This window comes from Cavia porcellus, unplaced genomic scaffold (assembly GCF_034190915.1).
Source record: "Cavia porcellus strain 051 isolate PalLab524CR breed Dunkin Hartley unplaced genomic scaffold, mCavPor4.1 scaffold_5, whole genome shotgun sequence".
Lineage (NCBI taxonomy): Eukaryota > Metazoa > Chordata > Mammalia > Rodentia > Caviidae > Cavia > Cavia porcellus.
The window spans coordinates 85581545-85600355 of record NW_026947488.1 but is presented as its reverse complement, the minus strand read 5'-3'; the positions used below and the strand labels follow the sequence as shown (position 1 = coordinate 85600355).

The 18811-nt window shown below is 33.6% G+C and overlaps 1 protein-coding gene across 4 annotated transcripts in view; it reads right to left on the bottom strand.

Annotated features, from left to right (window-relative positions):
• Positions 1–256: 256 nt before the first annotated feature.
• The window catches only part of Smc4 (structural maintenance of chromosomes 4), a 31632-nt gene continuing 13077 nt past the window's right edge, over positions 257–18811 (bottom strand). For 2 of the 4 annotated variants that reach the window (XM_063249267.1, XM_063249271.1), the window contains 16 exons: positions 18648–18798; positions 16932–17096; positions 15108–15341; positions 12846–13031; positions 11182–11343; positions 8848–9073; positions 8688–8767; positions 7729–7881; positions 6710–6836; positions 4892–5081; positions 4058–4202; positions 3619–3792; positions 3063–3245; positions 2697–2929; positions 1653–1836; positions 257–1240 (listed from right to left, as the gene is read on the bottom strand). In XM_063249267.1, coding sequence (XP_063105337.1) covers positions 1088–1240; positions 1653–1836; positions 2697–2929; positions 3063–3245; positions 3619–3792; positions 4058–4202; positions 4892–5081; positions 6710–6836; positions 7729–7881; positions 8688–8767; positions 8848–9073; positions 11182–11343; positions 12846–13031; positions 15108–15341; positions 16932–17096; positions 18648–18798 — 2746 coding nt within the window. In that variant the 3' untranslated portion in view covers positions 257–1087. The remainder of the gene's footprint in view (positions 1241–1652; positions 1837–2696; positions 2930–3062; positions 3246–3618; positions 3793–4057; positions 4203–4891; positions 5082–6709; positions 6837–7728; positions 7882–8687; positions 8768–8847; positions 9074–11181; positions 11344–12845; positions 13032–15107; positions 15342–16931; positions 17097–18647; positions 18799–18811) is intronic. The other 2 variants (XM_063249270.1, XM_063249269.1) reach the window with 2 other exon arrangements.

Sequence of the window (18811 nt, the reverse complement as noted above, 5' to 3'; positions counted from 1 at the left end):
TGCCAGGCAGGCACTATGCCAGTGAGCTACATCCCTTACATGTTTGTTTGCTTATTCATTCATTATAATGGCTTTATTAAATGTCAGGTTTCTGATATTTAAATATTAGTCTTCTTAATGAGTCAACTAAGGATAAATTTCCAGAAATTGCTTGGGTAAAGATACTTGATTCCATCAGGTGGTTGTTGACTTTCATAATATTCTTGAGACAACATAAAAAATCCGGACATGAGTCAAACAACACATTCACGGTATCTTATATTCCACTTATTACTGTATTCATTCTTTGAAATGTAGCATCATCATGTTCAAACATTGTTTTTGCATTCAGTTTTCCAACAAATTTTAAATAGTCAAAGCACACCAAGTTTTGAAGTGTCTGTTTAAATTTTTATAAATTAAAAACGGCTGTTTACAAAACAAGGTTCCCTTTATTTGGGTAATATGATTGTCACAGAAAACCAAGTAGAATGCTTTAAAAATTTTTCCAAGATAGGTTGAATGTCCATGGAAGCTATGTTGAGCCTTGGAGAATAAGATCTAGTTTTAGAACTTTGTCCCAACTAAAAAACTTAATACTCTGGGACAAAGGGCAAGTCATTGGCCCCTACAGGAATCTGATTTTTCTTAACAGTCTTACAAAACTCTCATCCTGCTGGGCGTGATAGGATATAGTGGCTGAGGCAGGGGGATCACAGATTTGAGGCCATCTTGAATTGTGAAATGAAATCCTATCTTAAAAATCTCTCGTTCATTCTTAACATTCCCTATAAACAGGTATACAGGAAACAAAACTAAACAAAACTGGGTGGTGGAACCACTGAGGTGGTGATTCCAGGGTCTTCATAGTGTGATAGATTCCCAGGGACTTGCTAAATTACAAATTTCCTGGGCTAAAATTGCAACATTCCTGCCTCAGAGAAGCATTGTTTTAGACACTGTAACATGATTCTTAACATCATAAAACAAACAGTTTGGTCATCAGTTAGAATATGTATTTTATAGAATATGTCATAATTCTTACAATAGAAAATCAATAATATACCATGCATCTATGCCAATTCAACTTGAATCTTCAGGATGAAATTCAACAAAGTCCTTTAGATGCAATTTCTTTTGGATTTACTGCAACACTCTTTGTTATATTGTATGTCTTGTAGATTCCAATAAGTCTATCAGCTATCTCAAACATATTATTTCGAAGGGAAATTATTATGAATTGGGCATTTTTTGTTTGCTCCTAAAGAGAGAAAAAAAAAGGAATATTAAATAAGTAAATCATATAAACAGGCAAGCTTTAGTTCTCTATTTCCTGGGCATTAAGTTCAGTATTACGTAGGTAATTAACATGTATAAGAATGATAGTACAGATAAGAGAAATCGGGGTATTTTTTTGAAGCATTACTGCCTACAAGTCTAGTGGAACAGATCTAGGAAGGAGACTTGGGATTCTAGCTGGTGTTCTGTTCATTTGGATGGTCAATTTATATTTTACTCATCAAAAATGAAAATACTTGGTACAAATAAAGACTTGGTTTCTTCATGGAGTTAGAGAACACAGAAAAAGCTTAACAATCAAAAAACAAAACTGCACAAACAATGTTTAGGGAAACCATAAAATTTCTAGAATTAAAACGTACATGATTACTTACATAGATATAAAATGCAACAATGGACACATTTTTAAAATCAAGGGCTGCATCAATCTCATCCATGAAGTAAAGAGGAGTAGGTTTGTAGTGGTGAAGAGCAAATACTAAAGCCAGTGAACTAAGTGTTTTCTCTCCTCCTGAAAGGTTGAAGATCTTCTTCCAACTTTTCTTAGGTGGTCTAACACTGAAATAATTAAGAAAATCAGTGCCTATAATTAGGTGCCTACAATCCCTGTTACTCAAGAGGCAGAGAGAGGATTATCAAGCCTGAGTTGGCCCTGGGTAGCAACAAGAACCTCGCCTCAGAATTAAATTTAAAAAGAAGCTGTGCTTAGTGGTACAACATCAGCTTTGTCCGCCTAAGGCCCTGCGTTTAATCCCAGTACAGAAGGGTGGGGAAAGTCATGGTTTTTTTTTTTTTTGACTCAGCAATATATATGCCCCAGCCATATTTTGGTACAGAGTCTCAGTCTCACCAAGTTGGTGGTAGGTTTGTGAACTTCCTGCCTCAACCTCTTAATAGTGCTGGGATTAGAAGTCACCAGCATGCCCGGCTAAGACTCCATGATTTGATTTGTATGACCGAGCACTACTACCTTCCTCCTTGGGAAATCTAACTTGATTTTCACAAATACGAACTTTTTTTTCGGGTAATTTTATGAAAACGTTACTAGAAGATTAATATAGACTAGCTATCAAAATTTTAGTATTTCAACAGCCAATTAAGTACTTCTTACTATTCCTTTTATCCAATAAAAATTTTCAATCCTGACATTAGATTACAAAGATTTGAAAAAAAATTTTTTTTGGTACCATGAATTGAACTCACAATCTTATGCTTACCAGGCAGGGAAGATCTGAAAATATATAAACTAGGTTGTAAAGATTAAATATTTGTTTGTACATAATATTTACTGTAAGCCGCCTGTATAAACTAGTATTTATCATCAAATAAAATAAGTTATAGATCTCACCTTCATATCTTATCAAGAAATATTAAGTTTGAAAAATAGGTAAAGTTAGTATTTAAGACTCCATACAAACCTGAACATAATTCCTTCAGAGAAAGGATCCAAGCTGTCTACCAGTTCTAGTTCAGCATCCCCTCCCAAAGTAAGCATCTGGTAATTTTCCTTTAATTTATTTGTTATTATATAAAACCCGGCCATGAATTCATTAAGCCTTTGTTTTCGAAGATCTTCATATGCCTGTCTACAATTATCTCTTTCAGAAGTAATTTTATCCAATTCTGCAACCCGCTGCAAATATAATTCTTCCTGTGAAAAGATTGAGAAAAACCTCTTCAGATATATATGAGATGAAAATTAATACAGTTCATTGTCTAAAAGTAAAGGTGATAATTTAGGCTAAGAACCAAAAATATGTATTACTCAAACAATTGATTCATACTTTCTTTTTATATTCTGCAATGGCACCAAGGTTTGGTTTGATTTCATGACACCGGGCTTCTAAGAGTGCAATTTGATTTGTTATAGAATCTGGATTCTTAATTGTTTCAAGATCCTCTGGGCTTAGAACAGAAACTTCTTCAACAGGATTATTATCTATAGGATGCAGTGATATTTTTGAAATCTATGAAAGAAGACACAGTAATAAAATTTATTTTTTAAACATGAAAACATTACATAGTTATGAAAACAGGAATTGTGATAAATCAACTTTTTTCTCAAAAGCTTTCCACAGACATAGTTGTTCCATAAGAAGTGTTCATGTGATCAAAATTTTGTTAAACCTCCAGATCAGCTCTGGAATAAAAAGCAGTGTAACCATTACTCAGATTTTTCTGTATATAATTATTACTATTTATTGCTCATTATCCTTATATTGAGAAGTGATTATAGAATACTGTATCATAGAATTAAGAATTACAGCATACCTCAAAAAATAAAAAACCCACACGTTTTTCATACAGGTATAAGGTTAAACTTAATGGTAGCAATCTCACCTCTCTTTGCCAATATTTTATTTTAGAATTATGTTCAGCAATATGACTATCTATTTGCTCAAGTTTCAACTTAATACTTAGTGCATCTTTTTGAAGGGCATGTTCATTATCTTGAATAACTTTTAGTTCTTGAAGAAGATTATGATGTTCTTTCTGGATCTCTGGTAAGGACTCCTAAAAACCAAGAAGAACTGATACAGATAGGATCTTTCTGAAAGGCATTTTTACATTAGAAAGGGGAAGTCAGCAATCTCTCCCACATCCTTTCCATCTTAAATTAAAAAAACCCCAAAACAAAAATTACATGTTATACAAATAAAAGTTTATAAAGCTAAAACTTCAGTTTATTGAGTGCTTATTATGAAGCACTAAGATGGTGTTTGCAACCCTTAAAATTGCTTCAAGTACCACCCCCATCCTTTTTAAAATGAAATATTACCTCTGCAGCATTTGTATTTTTTATGACGTCTGCTGCTTTATCCTCAAGACTTCTTAGTTCTGCTGTTAAGTCATTTATTTCCTTGTTAGTATCCTTTATTTCTTTCTCCGTGCGAAACTGAGAGTCTTCTGCCTTTTTAAGATTTCTAAAGCAAAGGGACATTAAAAATGTAATACTGTTTTGAAAATCTACCAAGGAATTTTCCATGATAGTTGATGTGAAATTTTTTTTATCATAGATTGTTTATGATTACTAAAACATTCTTGAATTCGTTTATATATATCAGAGAAATACTTGTGGGGTGAGTTGTATTATTAAATATTCTTACAAACAAAGTCATCATCCAACTTTAGATTCAATATTATCCATTAAATTATTTCTTATCACAGTAGAGGTTTTAATTGATCTTAATTTTAAAAGACTGAAATAGTTTCGTGGTAGAGTTCCATCTGACATGCATGAGGCCCTGGGTTTGATCCTTAGCACCCCAACAAAAAGCTACCAAGACAATTTTGCCACGAGTTGCCATAAGCACTATATCTACTTAAATTACATGGATTTCTCTAAATCAGACAAAACTCTGGTATCTGTGCACTCAAAACTGGGGAGTTATATAATTATACTTTGTCAAAGTTTACCTGTTTACCACATTTAAAAAAAACTGGTTTCAATAAATGTTCATTGTAAGTTTGCCCTTACTAAGTCCTACTAAGTAATAACATGTCAGATACGTTTAATAAGTAACAATAAGAGAAACATTTAATGGAACATTAAATTTAGGTATTAACTCCCTTTGCAATGTGAAGAATGGTTAGAAAAGTATGGATATTCTACCTGTTGGCAGTCTTGATTGCTACTTGGGCTTTAGTAATAGCAGAAGCACATTCATCTAATTGCTTATTTATTTTATCAAGTTTGTCTTGTTGGGCCTTGAGTTTATGATTATTGATTTCTACAATGACATTATGTAACCGTTTAATCTCAGCTTCTACTTTACCAGCTTTCTCAGCCACACCATCATATTCTGCAATTAAAAAAAAAAATTAAATTTAAATTTCTTTAATCACTTAACCTGATGTAAAAAATAAAGTTTTAGATATTAGGAAAAAGTACCTTTAAAAAACCAGAACCCTATGTCAATACAGTAATACATATTGTTAAAAATCTCTTGCTCAACACTGATTTCTTAATGGCTTCATGCTTTAGGTTCTTTTCAAACACCTCCAATTTTTCTTAGATGTTTTACTACTTCCTGGTTTCATGGTTTTTAGCCTTGAGACTATATGTCTGACTCTTACTTACTCAAGGTGAAGAAATTGTGGTTATTTTCTTATTTTAGTAGTTTTTCACATTTTGTTTGTATCAAAGTGAACAAGATAAACTGATGTTCTTCCCCGTGATAATGGATAAATATTTCCAAGATTCTTGTGTAGATAGGATTTAGACTTAAATCTATTCACATTGACCTGCATAATTTGGAAGGACATGTTTCCTGTTGGCACGTAGTCTAGAAAAAAAGTCTAGATTTTTTGGTGATGGTCTGAGATGTTGTTGTGGCCAGTCAGTATATCTGTACTGATAACAGGCTGTGACATTAACTTTGATGAGATAGAATACAGTCGGTGCACTGTGCTTCTGCTGTAGGCATTTACAGAGGCATCTTCCCAATTTGAGAGATTACTTTCTAAATGTAGAAGAGGCAATACTCTTTTGCTTGTTCCACAAAGTACTCTGAAAATTATTCCTGAGTGTTTAACCTAGAAACTCTCTTGTAAATAATCTAATGACTTGTTACACCTGTACTATACAAATCCTACTTACACTAGTGAGGGTGGGTTGTGTTCTTATAGTTGAATTCTAATCACCATCCAATGAAGGAAGGATGGTAGAAAGGGTGGAGAATTCAAGCTACCAAGAACAGCTTGTTCGGGGCTGGGGATTTAGCTCAGCGGCTTAAGCACCTGCCTTGCAAGCGCAAGCAGGCAGTGGTGAATTTGATCCCTGGTACCGATAAAAAATGAAAAACAAAACAGCTTGTTCTGAAAGACAAGCAAAAATGCTAATGGGTATAGAGTACCTCAAAGCTCCAATGTACCTTGCGGAATAACTGGCACAGAAAGAGGTAAGAGATGTGATGAGATCAAAGGACTGGACAGAGTTTAACTATTGCTTCCTTTCTTTTATCTCTCCTCTTACGTAGATGTTATAATTTCAAAAATCTTCCAGATACCTTCTCATTTCTTTTATCTTTTTGTAATTCCTTACTAGAACATAGCCTGAACTCTCATCCTATCTATTATGTTTAATTCCAATCTCTCTCTCTCGTTTTTTTTTTTTTTTGTACTGGGACTCAAACTCAGGGCCCCCTGGTCCTATTTGCTATATTTCTGATACTACTATTTGGCTCTTAAAAAACAAAAAACCCCTTGCTTTTTTGGGGGGATGTCAGATATACATATTTTATGGTCCTATACATTGGTAACACTAGCCATAGCTTCCACCTAGTTTCTCTTACTTTATTCTCTAAAAAGCAAGGGAGATATCTATCTTACCTATCTATCTATCTATGTGTGTGATCTTTGACAAACTGCTATGTTAAGCATTGTAAACTTTATTCTTGACAAACTCTTAAGTCTGTATCTTTAAACATACCTTTTTTGAAAGCACTGACATTTTTTTCTAGCAATTTCTGCTTTTGTTGGTCAGGAGCTGTAGCAAGTACATTAGCTTCAAGTTCCTTAACTTGTATACTCAAATATTCTTCTTGCTCTGATAAACGCTACAAAATATTTTAACATTTAAGGCCAATGTATTAACATAGTGACAGTAACATTTTTGAAAATTTAAAACAGGCATTTAAAAAAATACGCTAATAGGAAAAGGGCAAAAACATGAATATATATAATGAAAATGGCCCTAAACACAAAAAGATATGTAAGACAAGTTCAGATGCCATTTTTCACTTTAGAAAGGAGCAAACTTACATATAGTTAAATCTAGTATTTAAAGATCTGGAAAATATTTATATGTGCTGTTTCATGAATTAGTACCCACTTTGAGGACAACATGTCATTACACAAGAAATGCTTTGCCCTACACACTGTATAATTCTTATGGATAAATATGTAAAGTTATACAGTACTACAAGGATATTTTAAACTATGACAATGTACATGACAATGTACATAATAATACAGAAAAACATTTATCAAAAGATAGTATAAACAAATACTCTAAAACAACTAAAAAACAAAGGCAGTTTATACTGGCTTGGAAAGAAAGCCACACTTTGTTAAGAAAAGTCAGTACGATATTAAAAAAAGTCATCTGTACTAAAAAACAAAGGCAGTTTATACTGGCTTGGAAAGAAAGCCACACTTTGTTAAGAAAAGTCAGTATGATATTAAAAAAAGTCATCTGTACTCTTTACATAAATATATCCACCAGATATGTAAATATATAACATGCAAACTATGTATTTTAAAAGCTGAGGAATAATTTGAAGCACTAATCTGGGGATTTTCTGAAACTTTAGAAAAAATGATGGGTGCACATCACTTTTTCATAATCAACAAAACATCCCACTTTGAAAAGAATACAATAAATGGTAACCTAATTGCCAAGGGAGATCATCACACACACACACACACACACACACACACACACAGTACCTGGATGCTTGCAGTAAACTTCTCTAGTGTATTCTTCATTTCTCGATCATTCTGTCGTAATTTAACTACTGCTTCTTCAAGTTGTATTTTCTGTTCCTGGATTTGCATTGCTTTTTTGGAATCTCTTTGCAACTGTGATTCCATTTGATTTAGCTACAAAGAAATGAAAGTCGTGTCATTTCAGATTGACAGCAGAATCAATCCAGAATGAAGAAAACCGAAACTTCTGATTTTACGGACACAAAACAAACTTCTGATTTGATTTTTGAATCCCAATGTTAAATAAAGCTTAGGAGATGGTCAACAGATTTCTGAACCATATGGAGGATGGAAAAACAACTTTAAATTTTGTAAAGTAATCAATTCTTTCAGAAAAGATACGGCATTCAAACACTTGAGTGGAAAGAGGCAAACTATTTCAAAAATGGGAGTATGTGAGAGTCAAAGCATATTTGGGATAAGTTTGATAGCTAGGATAACTAAGTACTTTTTTCTTTAAAGGAGGCTGTGGTGGGAATCAAGCCTAGGGCCTCACATCTTCTGCATGCATTTTACTACAGACCTACACCCCCAGCCCACCTAACATCTTGTTTTTAAGGAAGAAAGGTTTAGATAATAAATACTCCTTACTACAATAATGAAAAACAGTATTTTTTCCTTGGTATTTTGTTAGAAAAATTTTAAGTACAGGAAAAACAAAACAGGCACCAGAAGTTTTTGTTATACCTTAAAGAATTATTTTGAAATAAACTACTTATGCAATGCAGCAACAATTGTGTGACAGAATAAGGGTGTTATATAAACATAAACATTCCCAGTCATTTATATAATCATTACTAGGAAATTCAATGTTAATTTAAAAATTGAGCATAGTATAGTTAAAACGGCTGAATTTTGTAGGATGCTTTGCCTCAGCAAAACTAAAAATAAAGTCTAACAACATTTTTACATATGCTGACCTCTTTCTCAGAGATTTCAACAACAACTGAAGAACCCATTCTTCCTTTCATTACTTTGCTTCCACCACCAGTCATTGTACCTGGAGAACATGGGAGAAATCAGTGAGGGATCCTGACCAAGATTAAATAAGTTCAAAAGGAGGAAAAAGATCACCCTTACCTGACTGTTCTATGATTTGCCCCTGTAAAGTTACCACCCTCCATCTTCTATTTTTCTGATATGCTACTCTTGTAGCTTGATCCAAGTTGTCAGCTACCAAGGTATCTTGTAAAGCAAAGTAAAAAGCTTGGCGAATTTCCTCATCTTTTACTTTAACTAAATCAAATAACCGGGGAGTATTTTCAGGAGTTTGAATTTTGGTCATTTTTTTGGTCCAGACTGCCATCTAAAGTTAAAAATTTTAAAAAAAAGTATTAGTATTTTGTTTCTTTTAAGTATCATGATCCTATTCTATATAACAATCTAACGAATTCACATCAAAAACTTAAGCTCAGCAAGTTTATAAGATATAAGACCAATACTTAACTGCATTTCCATATAGCAGCAATGAATAATCTGGAAGCAAAACTTACTACAAAGCTATAGTATCCAAGACTGTATACTTATACTAGCACAAGGGACAAAACTTGAGAGTATAGAAATAAACTGTCACATTTATATTTGGCTGATTTTTAATGAGGTGCCCAAAAATTCAATGGGGGAGAATATAACCTTTCCAAATAAGTAGTGCTGGAAACAACTGAACTTGCAAAATTTGCCCAGAAACTACATATCATAGAAAAAAATTAGAACTGGGCATGATGGTGCTCTGGGAATCTGGAACACAAGGAACACAAGTTTAAGCCTACACTAAACAGTGAGATCCCATCACAAAAATTAGAAAGGGTTGGGGATAATAGCATAGCATGAAAGCTCAATCCTTAGCACAGCAACAACCAACCAACCAACCAACCAACCAACCAAAAACTCAGAATGAATAAAAACCTAAACACAAAAAGCTAAAAAGTACAATACTAGCAACCTAAGAAAAAAAATTAGATAACGAAATGATCAAAATTAACCTTTGTACTTCAAAAGACACTATCAAAAAGCGGAAGTACAATCCACAGAAATGGCAGGAATTATCTGTAAAACATATACTGACAAGACATGAATAAAGGGTGAAGAACTCACAACTCTACAATATGAAGAAAAAACAAAGCTATGAAAACACAGGCAAAGGACTTAAATAAACATTTCTCCAAGAAATCAAAGGCCAAGAAGCACATAAAAGATTGTTCAACATTAGTCATCAGAGAAATTCAAAAAAGAATTATAATAACTGTTAATCGGGATGTAAAGAAACTGGCACATACATGCACTGGTGGGAAAAAGTACTGCCATTATAGAAAACAGTTGGGCAAGTCCTCAAAAAGTTAAACAGAATATTACTATATGACCCAGCAATTCTACTCCTAACTATGTTATCTGAGAAAACCAAAGACTCATGTTTATGCAAAATCTTATGCATCAATGTTCACAGAAACATTATTGCTCAAGCAGTCAAAAAGTGGCAACAATCCAAATGTCAACAACAGATGAATGAATACTATGTGGCATGTATACACAGACAATAGGACATCATTCAGCAATAAAAATGAATAGGTACAAGCTACAAAATAGATGAACATGAAAACCTGTAATGCAGCAGAAAGCCACAAACTGTATGATTATATTTGCATGAAATGTCCAGAATAGATAAATTTACAGATACAGTACAATGGTGATAGGTTAGGGGTGGAGAAGAGAGTAAGGACTGACAAGTAAAACCTATGAGGACACAAAAATAATCTGGGTTTAGATAATGGCTATGGCTTGAAAACCTTGAGAGTATATTATAACTCACCAAACTATATATATTCTGACCATTTAAACTCAGGCAACACGTTTAGTTACATACTGACTGTTCCAAGCATTGCTTGGGGAAGGTATCATTTTGACCAATTGATTTTTGTACTGAATTAATTTGATAAAATTGATTTTTATTCTTGTATTTTATAGAAGAATGAAAAATATGCATTTTTGGTAACCCTGTTTTTAAACAGACTGTTATTAAAATACTGAGTTTTACTGTAAAAATTCTTATACAGCAACTATTACTTGTCTCAGTAAAGGTTTTATTGAATGATGTCTCATTATCTGGATCTGCGTACCTAACTTATCTGTTAAATGCACATTTAGGTTGTTCCACTCTTTGGTAAAAAATTTTTTGTTTTTGTTTTTTGAGACAGGGTCTCATATAGTTCAGGCTGGCCTTGAACATAGTGATCCTCCCTGCCTCAGTCTCTGGAGTGCTGGACATGCACCACCATGCCTGGCTGGCAAAATCTCTTATTAACCCAAAGTCTAAAATAATTTCCCAAACTTATCAGAGGTTCACTGAATAATGGAAAAGAAGAGGGTAGATTTCAAAAGGAAAAAAACATTTGGTACTAGCTTACTATGAATACTCACTTTATCTAAACCTATAAAGGTTGCAACTCCAATATTTTGTCTTTTAAGGAAGTTTACACATTCTTGGGCTGTATCAATAGAATCAACAACAATGTAGTCTAAGGCATGGCAGCAGGATGAAATCGCCACATCATATTTTTCATCAATGGCTCCTAGGTCTCCCTGATGAGAAGAGGTTAAAAATTCACAGATAATTACAAAGGAATTAGGTTAAGTAGTATAAGGTAATTTCATTAGTATTCACACACACAGATTTAAAGCTACCTTAATTAAAACTGTATGTATACATAGTTTAGAAGTATGAAATGACACAACGACAATTTTTCGGTGTCCCCATCACTACAACCTTCTCCTACTACAGAAGTAATTGTTACCAGTGGTTTTTAATGTTATTTATCTTTTTATTCTTTTTTTCCCCTTTGAGACAGAGTCCTGCTACAGTTTAGGTTGGCCTTAAATTCATGGTGATCCTCTTGCTTCAACCTCATGTGTGTGGAATTATAGGCATGTACCATCTTGCCCAGTTAATGTACATTTAAAAAAACATTTAACAGTAAGTGGTTTGAATTTGAATGAGCAGAGTGAAAGAACATATATTTATGGAGGTAAAATCTAAGCAAACTAAAAGTAAAATAACTTACAAAAATTTACATCTACCTACCTACCTACCTATGCTGAGGACCAAACTCAACACTTGCTGGGCTAGTGCTCTTAGCCCTGAGCCGAATCTGCAGCCCCAAGAATTCCAATTACTAAAAGCCATCTAAGATAATATAAGTACTGACGAAACAAATCTGTCTCATTATTAATTTGTCATTAAGCTACCAAGCAGCATTCACTGGCTGGCTTTGATTTTCCTTGGTAACAAATGAACAGAATCAAACTGCAGCACTAAGAAACTATGGTAGAAGTCACTTAATACTAATATAGAAAAACCTCTGGTAGCTGATTTGTATTTGCCCTTTTGTTACCATTATTCATGTTTCCTTCTATGGAAGGCTACTTGGAAACTGCCTCTATTAGTTGCTTTTGGCTCTCTAGCATTAGGCAATATAAGTTTATCTACTGGGACTGCAGGGCAAGAGATGAAGAGGACTGAGGTATTTCCTTTTGATCATAGTTCCCTAATCTCAGGAGTAAAAATTTTCCTTAATATCCCTGATCTGTCATAATCGACATGTTAAATATGATAAATAGTTTATCTTAAAATGCTGTTTTATCATGATTGGTATAATCATAACATTGGTGATTGTGATAAGCCATGGGATTGGGGAGGGTTGCACTGATAATTTTTTCCTTTATCAAAGTTGTTTAGACTATTCTGAGTCTTTTGTATTTCTACAGAAAAAGTTAATATTTATGAAAAATGATGTTGGCATTTTGATAAGGGATTGTGTTTTCTGATCTTTATTATTTGTGCCCATTTGTTTTTGGTTTTATTCTTTTATTTCTAATTTGTTAAGGAAATGAGGGTATTTCATAACTTTCTTTTCCAATAAATGTACTTGGTGTTAAAAAAGTATGTTAGATAAACTCAATATATTGCAATTCTTATTTTTCAAAAAAAAGATTAGTTTATGGTGATGTTCAATTGATACAAAGTAAGAATATAATCTGCAATGTCTATCTTGAAAAAAATGTAGTTATTCTCAAATTTAGATTACCAATCTTCCATATATTCCTGGAATCCTGCCAGACTTTTTTTCTTGAATTATTGCATCAAGTACTTTTCCTCTACTTCGATTCATTGCTAAGGAACTCTTCGCTTCTTCAACTTTTCGGAAAAGATCATGAACCAAACTTTTGAAGTTTATTTCTTCTTGTGTAAGTTTCTGAAGTTCTTTTTCCTTCTATAATAAAGAAAAAAACCAAAGAAAACCAAACCCCAAAACATTAGATCTTCAACATATCCAATCACAGCACAAAATCAATTGTAATGTTTTAATAATAATCAAGAAAGAAAGGGCCAAAAGTACACATTAACTTCCAACTTGGCTTTGAAAAATATGCATGGACTTTCTGTTTTAAATTATTTGGGTCAATAGAAAGGAACGCAAAAGCAATATACTTCCAGAAATAGTTCATCCTGATAGAGAATGAAGAGACATAGCTAAGGAAATCCTAGTTTGGCACCACAGCAATGTATTAATATGTTCTAATTCTTTTTCTTTTTTGTTGTCTTTTTGAGACAGGGTCTCTCTAAGCAGTTCAGGCTGGCCTTGAGCTCACTTTGTAGCGTAGGCTGGTCTCAAACTCCCAATAATCCTCCTGCTTCAGCCTCCCGAATGCTGGGATTACAGGTGTGAGCCACCATGCCCGGCTATAACAATTTTTTTTTTTTTTTTTTGGTACCAGGGACTGAACTCATGATCTCACACTTGCCAGGCAGGCACTTATGCCACTGAGCTGAATCCCCAGCTCCCCTAATTCTTAAGTTCTGCTCTAACCAACAGCAGATCTAGGGTCAGGATACCAGGTAAAGAGTGACTGGGCACAGTATCATGGTTATGCTATACTTTTCTTTGTGATTAAATAGAAATGAAAAACAAACAAAAAAACATTATCTAAATAAAGAAAGGGGGGGGGAATGATTGGATAGCCTCACTACTATGCAAAAATGTCAATGCTGCCAACCAGAGATGACCCAAATCAAAATTTCATTTCTCAATCTCCAATTTAGCAGTAGTAATATTTTTTAACTGGTGCACTCCACCATTTTCTGCCTTTAAGTTACTATTACTTGTTATACAAGCATAAAGTTAAAGCTCAAGCTATGCATGAAACTTTTAAAAAGTAAACTCAGTCAGTAGAAAGGTAGAGGTAGTCAGTAGATGTAACTTACATTTACATACCACATGGTCATGAAATCCCGATAAGAAAATAACACGTGCTTATTACAATGAAAAATATTCATTTTTTAGCTGGGCATGGTGGCTCACGCCTGTAATCCCAGCACTTGGGAGGCTGAGGCAGGAGGATTGTTGAGAGTTCAAGACCAGCCTGTGCTGCAAAAGTGAGCTCAAGGCCAGCCTGAATTGCACAGCGAGACCCCATCTCAAAAAAGGCAAAAAAAAAAAAAAAAAAAAAAAAAATTTATTTTCAATATTGTGACTACATAAACAGCATGTTTTTCTTTTTAAGTCAAAATCTTGTCATGTTGCCCAGGCTGGCCTCAACCTGGGATGAAGGAATCTTTCTTAGCCTCCTGAGAAGGAGAGGCTGGGACTACAAGCAGGTGTCACTGTGCCTTGCTAAAACAAACGTGATTTTCTGTTCTATCCTGTCTATAGAAGCTTTGGAAATTTAAGTTTATGAAATTTCTTAGACATCTAATTAACTCCAATTTGTGAGAGGGTCACTGATGAGCTAGGTAAGTTAAGATTGTTCATCTTTAATTCACAATATTTTGGAGTCCCAATAGAGAAGAAACTATTTAGAAATTAAATAATAAAAATGAGAACTTGCACATTCAATTTCTTATGTTTACATATGTTGCCTAACCTACAGATTTAGAGAGTTTCTTTTGCTTAAGTTATTTCCATGGGAACGCAGCAGTGGCTAATTTGTTGTATGAGGCTTCTGAGGAGGAGTTTCTTTTGTAATAACAGGGACAAACTGAAGGCCCTTGACATGCTAGGTAATATGCTGAACAGACTCCATTCTTTTCAGATAATACTAAATGAGAAAAAAGTTAACTACACACCAGTCACTTTAATGTTAAGATTAAAAACAAAAATAATTCTAGGGTTGACACCTGTGCATGTTAGTGCACACCTGTAATCTCAGCATTCAGGGGACTGAGGCAGGAGGACTGTCATATAATGAATTTAAGACAAGCTGAAACTACACTGAGATCCCTGTCTCAACACAACACAATACTAGGGTTGAAAAACAAATGTTAAGAGGTAGTACAGAAAGAGATTTACCTCCTTCAATTCTTGTTCGATTTGAGGGAGTTTTGCCTCTATATCTCCGATTGCAGCTTTCCTTTCTTTGAGAGTCTCAGAAGCTGCAGTGAGAGCTTCTTTTGCCTTACTTAATTGAGATACTGCATTATTGTACCGACTGAGGTAGATGTCAAGTTCTGACTGGGCTACCTCCATCTTTGAACGTGCTTCATTTACAGATTTGTTGAAACCCATTAGTTCTTTCTCTCGACTCTGTTAAAAATATGAATCCATTAAATCTGAAATACATTTCTAAAACTAAACAAATGGAAACCATACATTTTGAAGTCAATTTATTCTGTAGGCACAGTACATGAAAATAAGGTGTTTTTTTTTGGTATTGGGGATCAAACTCAAAAGTGCCTTGCCTTGCCTTGCCAAGCAAGCACTTATGCTGCTGAGCTAAATCCCTGGCCCCCGAAAATAAGTTCCTGTAAGTGGGACTCCTAGTAGTGCACACCTAGTTGTCAACGTACAACATATGAGAGTCTTGATGTTCTAAAAGCTTCACAAGGCAGAGATTAGTATGCTCATTTTAAAGATTCAAACAAAAGGAGTAATTCAAAGAAAAAAAATCTTGTGTCTAAAGTTTACATTGTATGCGTTTTCCTTATTACCAGGCATAAGAATTACCCAGAAAGTTCCTCAAATGTATTTAAACTGAAAATCTTTACATTAGCAAAAGAATAAAGAACGAAGACAGCTGAGCTCCAGTTGTGTATTTAGCACAGTGAAAGGAACACAGAGGAGCCCAGTATACACTGAATGTGCAAAATCCACTATTTTAAAGCATTCTATCATGAAAGTGACTGCATTACCCATTGCCTCTTATCATCTACACAGCCTACTTGTAGATCTGTAATGACACAACATGTCTATATTTCAAAGCACATTAGTACACGTTTATATTCCAAAGTACAATTAAATCTGTAGCCTTTTATGCAGTCAATTCAATTACTGTATCTATTAAAAAATACATATTTAACATTCTCAATGCTGGGGCTGAGGATTTAGCTCAGCGGCATAAGCTCCTGCCTTGCAATCGTAGGCAGTCGTGAGTTTGATCCCTGGTACTGATTTAAAAAAAAAAAAAAAATTCTCAATGCTGTCAAAAGGCTCTGTTGAATACAAAGATGCCTAATGCTATGTTTATACTTTGTTGAGTAGACCATACATATTAATGTTAAAACCAACCATCCTCATACTCTCGTTTTATTAATGAAGAGGTAAAATAATAGCTGAGATTTATAAATTTCTTATGTTTTAGGTACTTTATATGTATATATATATTTTTTATTTACTCAGAGGATATATTTCTCTCTTCATTTTGAGGAAGATAAATTGGAGATCTAAAATCTTCTACAGGAGCAGAGAGAGACTTATCTAGGATATGAATCACAACCGGACATAAGAGTCACAGCTTTTAACTGTTACACCACATTAAAGGAAAAAGGTAAATGTTGATAAGCTATGCTTAGCGTGTTCCTAGATTTTTAATTGGCCAACAAACTACCAAGAAAATAATTTAGGGGATCAAGAGGAAAGTGTGAAAATTTTGTAAGTTTACAGTAACCAAAGTACTTGACATATTTTCTACTATTACAAATTCTGAATTACTTTTTCTTTAAGTGGGAAAGCAAAAAGTAGGAGGAGCGTCTCTAGGTTGAATAGTTTTAGGGATGTTCAATATATTCAAAGGCTAAACTTAATTCTTTTAGAAGTTGACTTTTGTAGCACTGCAAAAACATCTTCAAGTTTTAAAAAAGCCACCAAAATCCACACTGATTATAAAAAAAAACTTACTTCTTTTTCCTTCTGAAGCCCTTGTGTTTCCTGTTTAAGACTATCCATAACTTCCTTTAGTTTTTTTTCTTCTTTCTCTTTTTCTTTTTCAAGGGAATCTTTTTTAGTTGTTGTTTCAGTTATGATGGTCTCACTCTTGGGAGGTACGCTTTTAAATTCTTCAACCTGAGATTATAAGACAAATTAAAGTTACAGAAGCAAATACCTTTATGCTACCAATAAAAACAACATTTGATTTGAAAACTACTTCTCAGGCTATGGGTATGGATCAGTAACAATGCCCTTAGCGTACACAGAACCCAAAATTAAAATCCCCAGTACTACAAGAAAAAAAAAAAGTAACAAAAAGAAATTCTTAGGAGCAGTGGGTCTTTGTAACTAAATTTGAACTGGTTAGCTTCACAAGGGGTTTTTCAATTATTTCTGTACTTTCAATTTAACAGTAAAATCAATCTTATGCATGGATTCATTTATGAAAAACTATTCTTCCTGGTATAGCTATAAGTCTATCTTTCAAACATCTTGATTTTGGGCTGTAATTATCCTTCTTTTGCCTTAAACATGCTATGACCACATGGAATTGTAAATACTATTCTTCATGGTATATATCATAATATACTGCAAATTACCTTTATCTCACCCCTGCGTCCAAATCTAAGATCCGTAACAACTTTACCCTTCTAGAGTCATACTGAACTTACATTTTATATTATTAATAGTTACTCAGCCACATTTTATGCCTACAAGTTAATGCCTCTGTAACATTTTATGCTTTGTTTAGTCTGTCCAATTTGAAGTTACTCCCAATTTATTTTTTTTTTCTGACTGCTTTTTACCAGAGAAGTTCAGTATTTCCAAAATTAATACTCATCAAACACTGATTGATTGACTTAAACAATGATTTATACAATTTGTGTTGGCCATACTGGACACAAAATATCTTAATACATTTGGAGAATGCTTATAATGCAAAGCAGTACCGACTAAATGGTAGTTACTCTGTCATACATGGAATAAAGCTTTTGAGGTTGGATTTAGTGGTTGTATCTATTAATATCTGTTCTATGATTATTTAAGAGACCCCCTATGGCACAGTAGGCTGTTGCACATTGTGGACCTGGTTCATTTTTTAAACTTAAGAATAGCTAATTAATATCTTGTTATAAATTATGAACTTTCCCATCTTTCCTGGGAAGGAGAGAGAGAGAGAAACTCCTACTCTGATCTTGTTAGCTTGATTTTTATAAGGGGCAGGTTTTTAAAAAGTCTGTAATATTTATTCAAAAATATCTTTTTAAACTATTACTTTAGGAAAAAGAAAATTATCACAAGCATCAAAATAGAACTGCTGATAAGTATTTTCCCAACAACACATTATAATATATACTCTAAAACTCAATGTATACAAGGTTTCCCATCAGGGAACAAAAATCATATTCTGAGAAAAAACACTGAACATTCAGAATTCTAACCCATGATTTTTTTGTTTTGTTTTTTGAGATAGGGCCTTGTTACTTAGTTAACATTGGTCTTGAACTCACAGCAATTCTCCTGTCTCAGCCTCACAAGTGCTGGCATTATAGGTATGCACCCCACCATACCTGGCCCTAACTCATGCTCTTAAGGCAATTAAAAAAAGTACATTTGTAAAAAAATAGTAGTAATTGGATCTGATATTCAGATATGAAGTTTTCAGGATTTTTTAATAGCACATACCTTTTCTTTTTCTTTTTGAAGTTGTTTCTCCAGTTTTTTGCCTTTACTAGTAGCATGCTTTAATTTTTCCCTAACTTGAACATCTTCCAAATCCAACTTTGTAAATTTTTCTTTATTCTCTTCAATAAATTTTGTAACTTTATTGAGTTTCCTAGAAAAGCAAG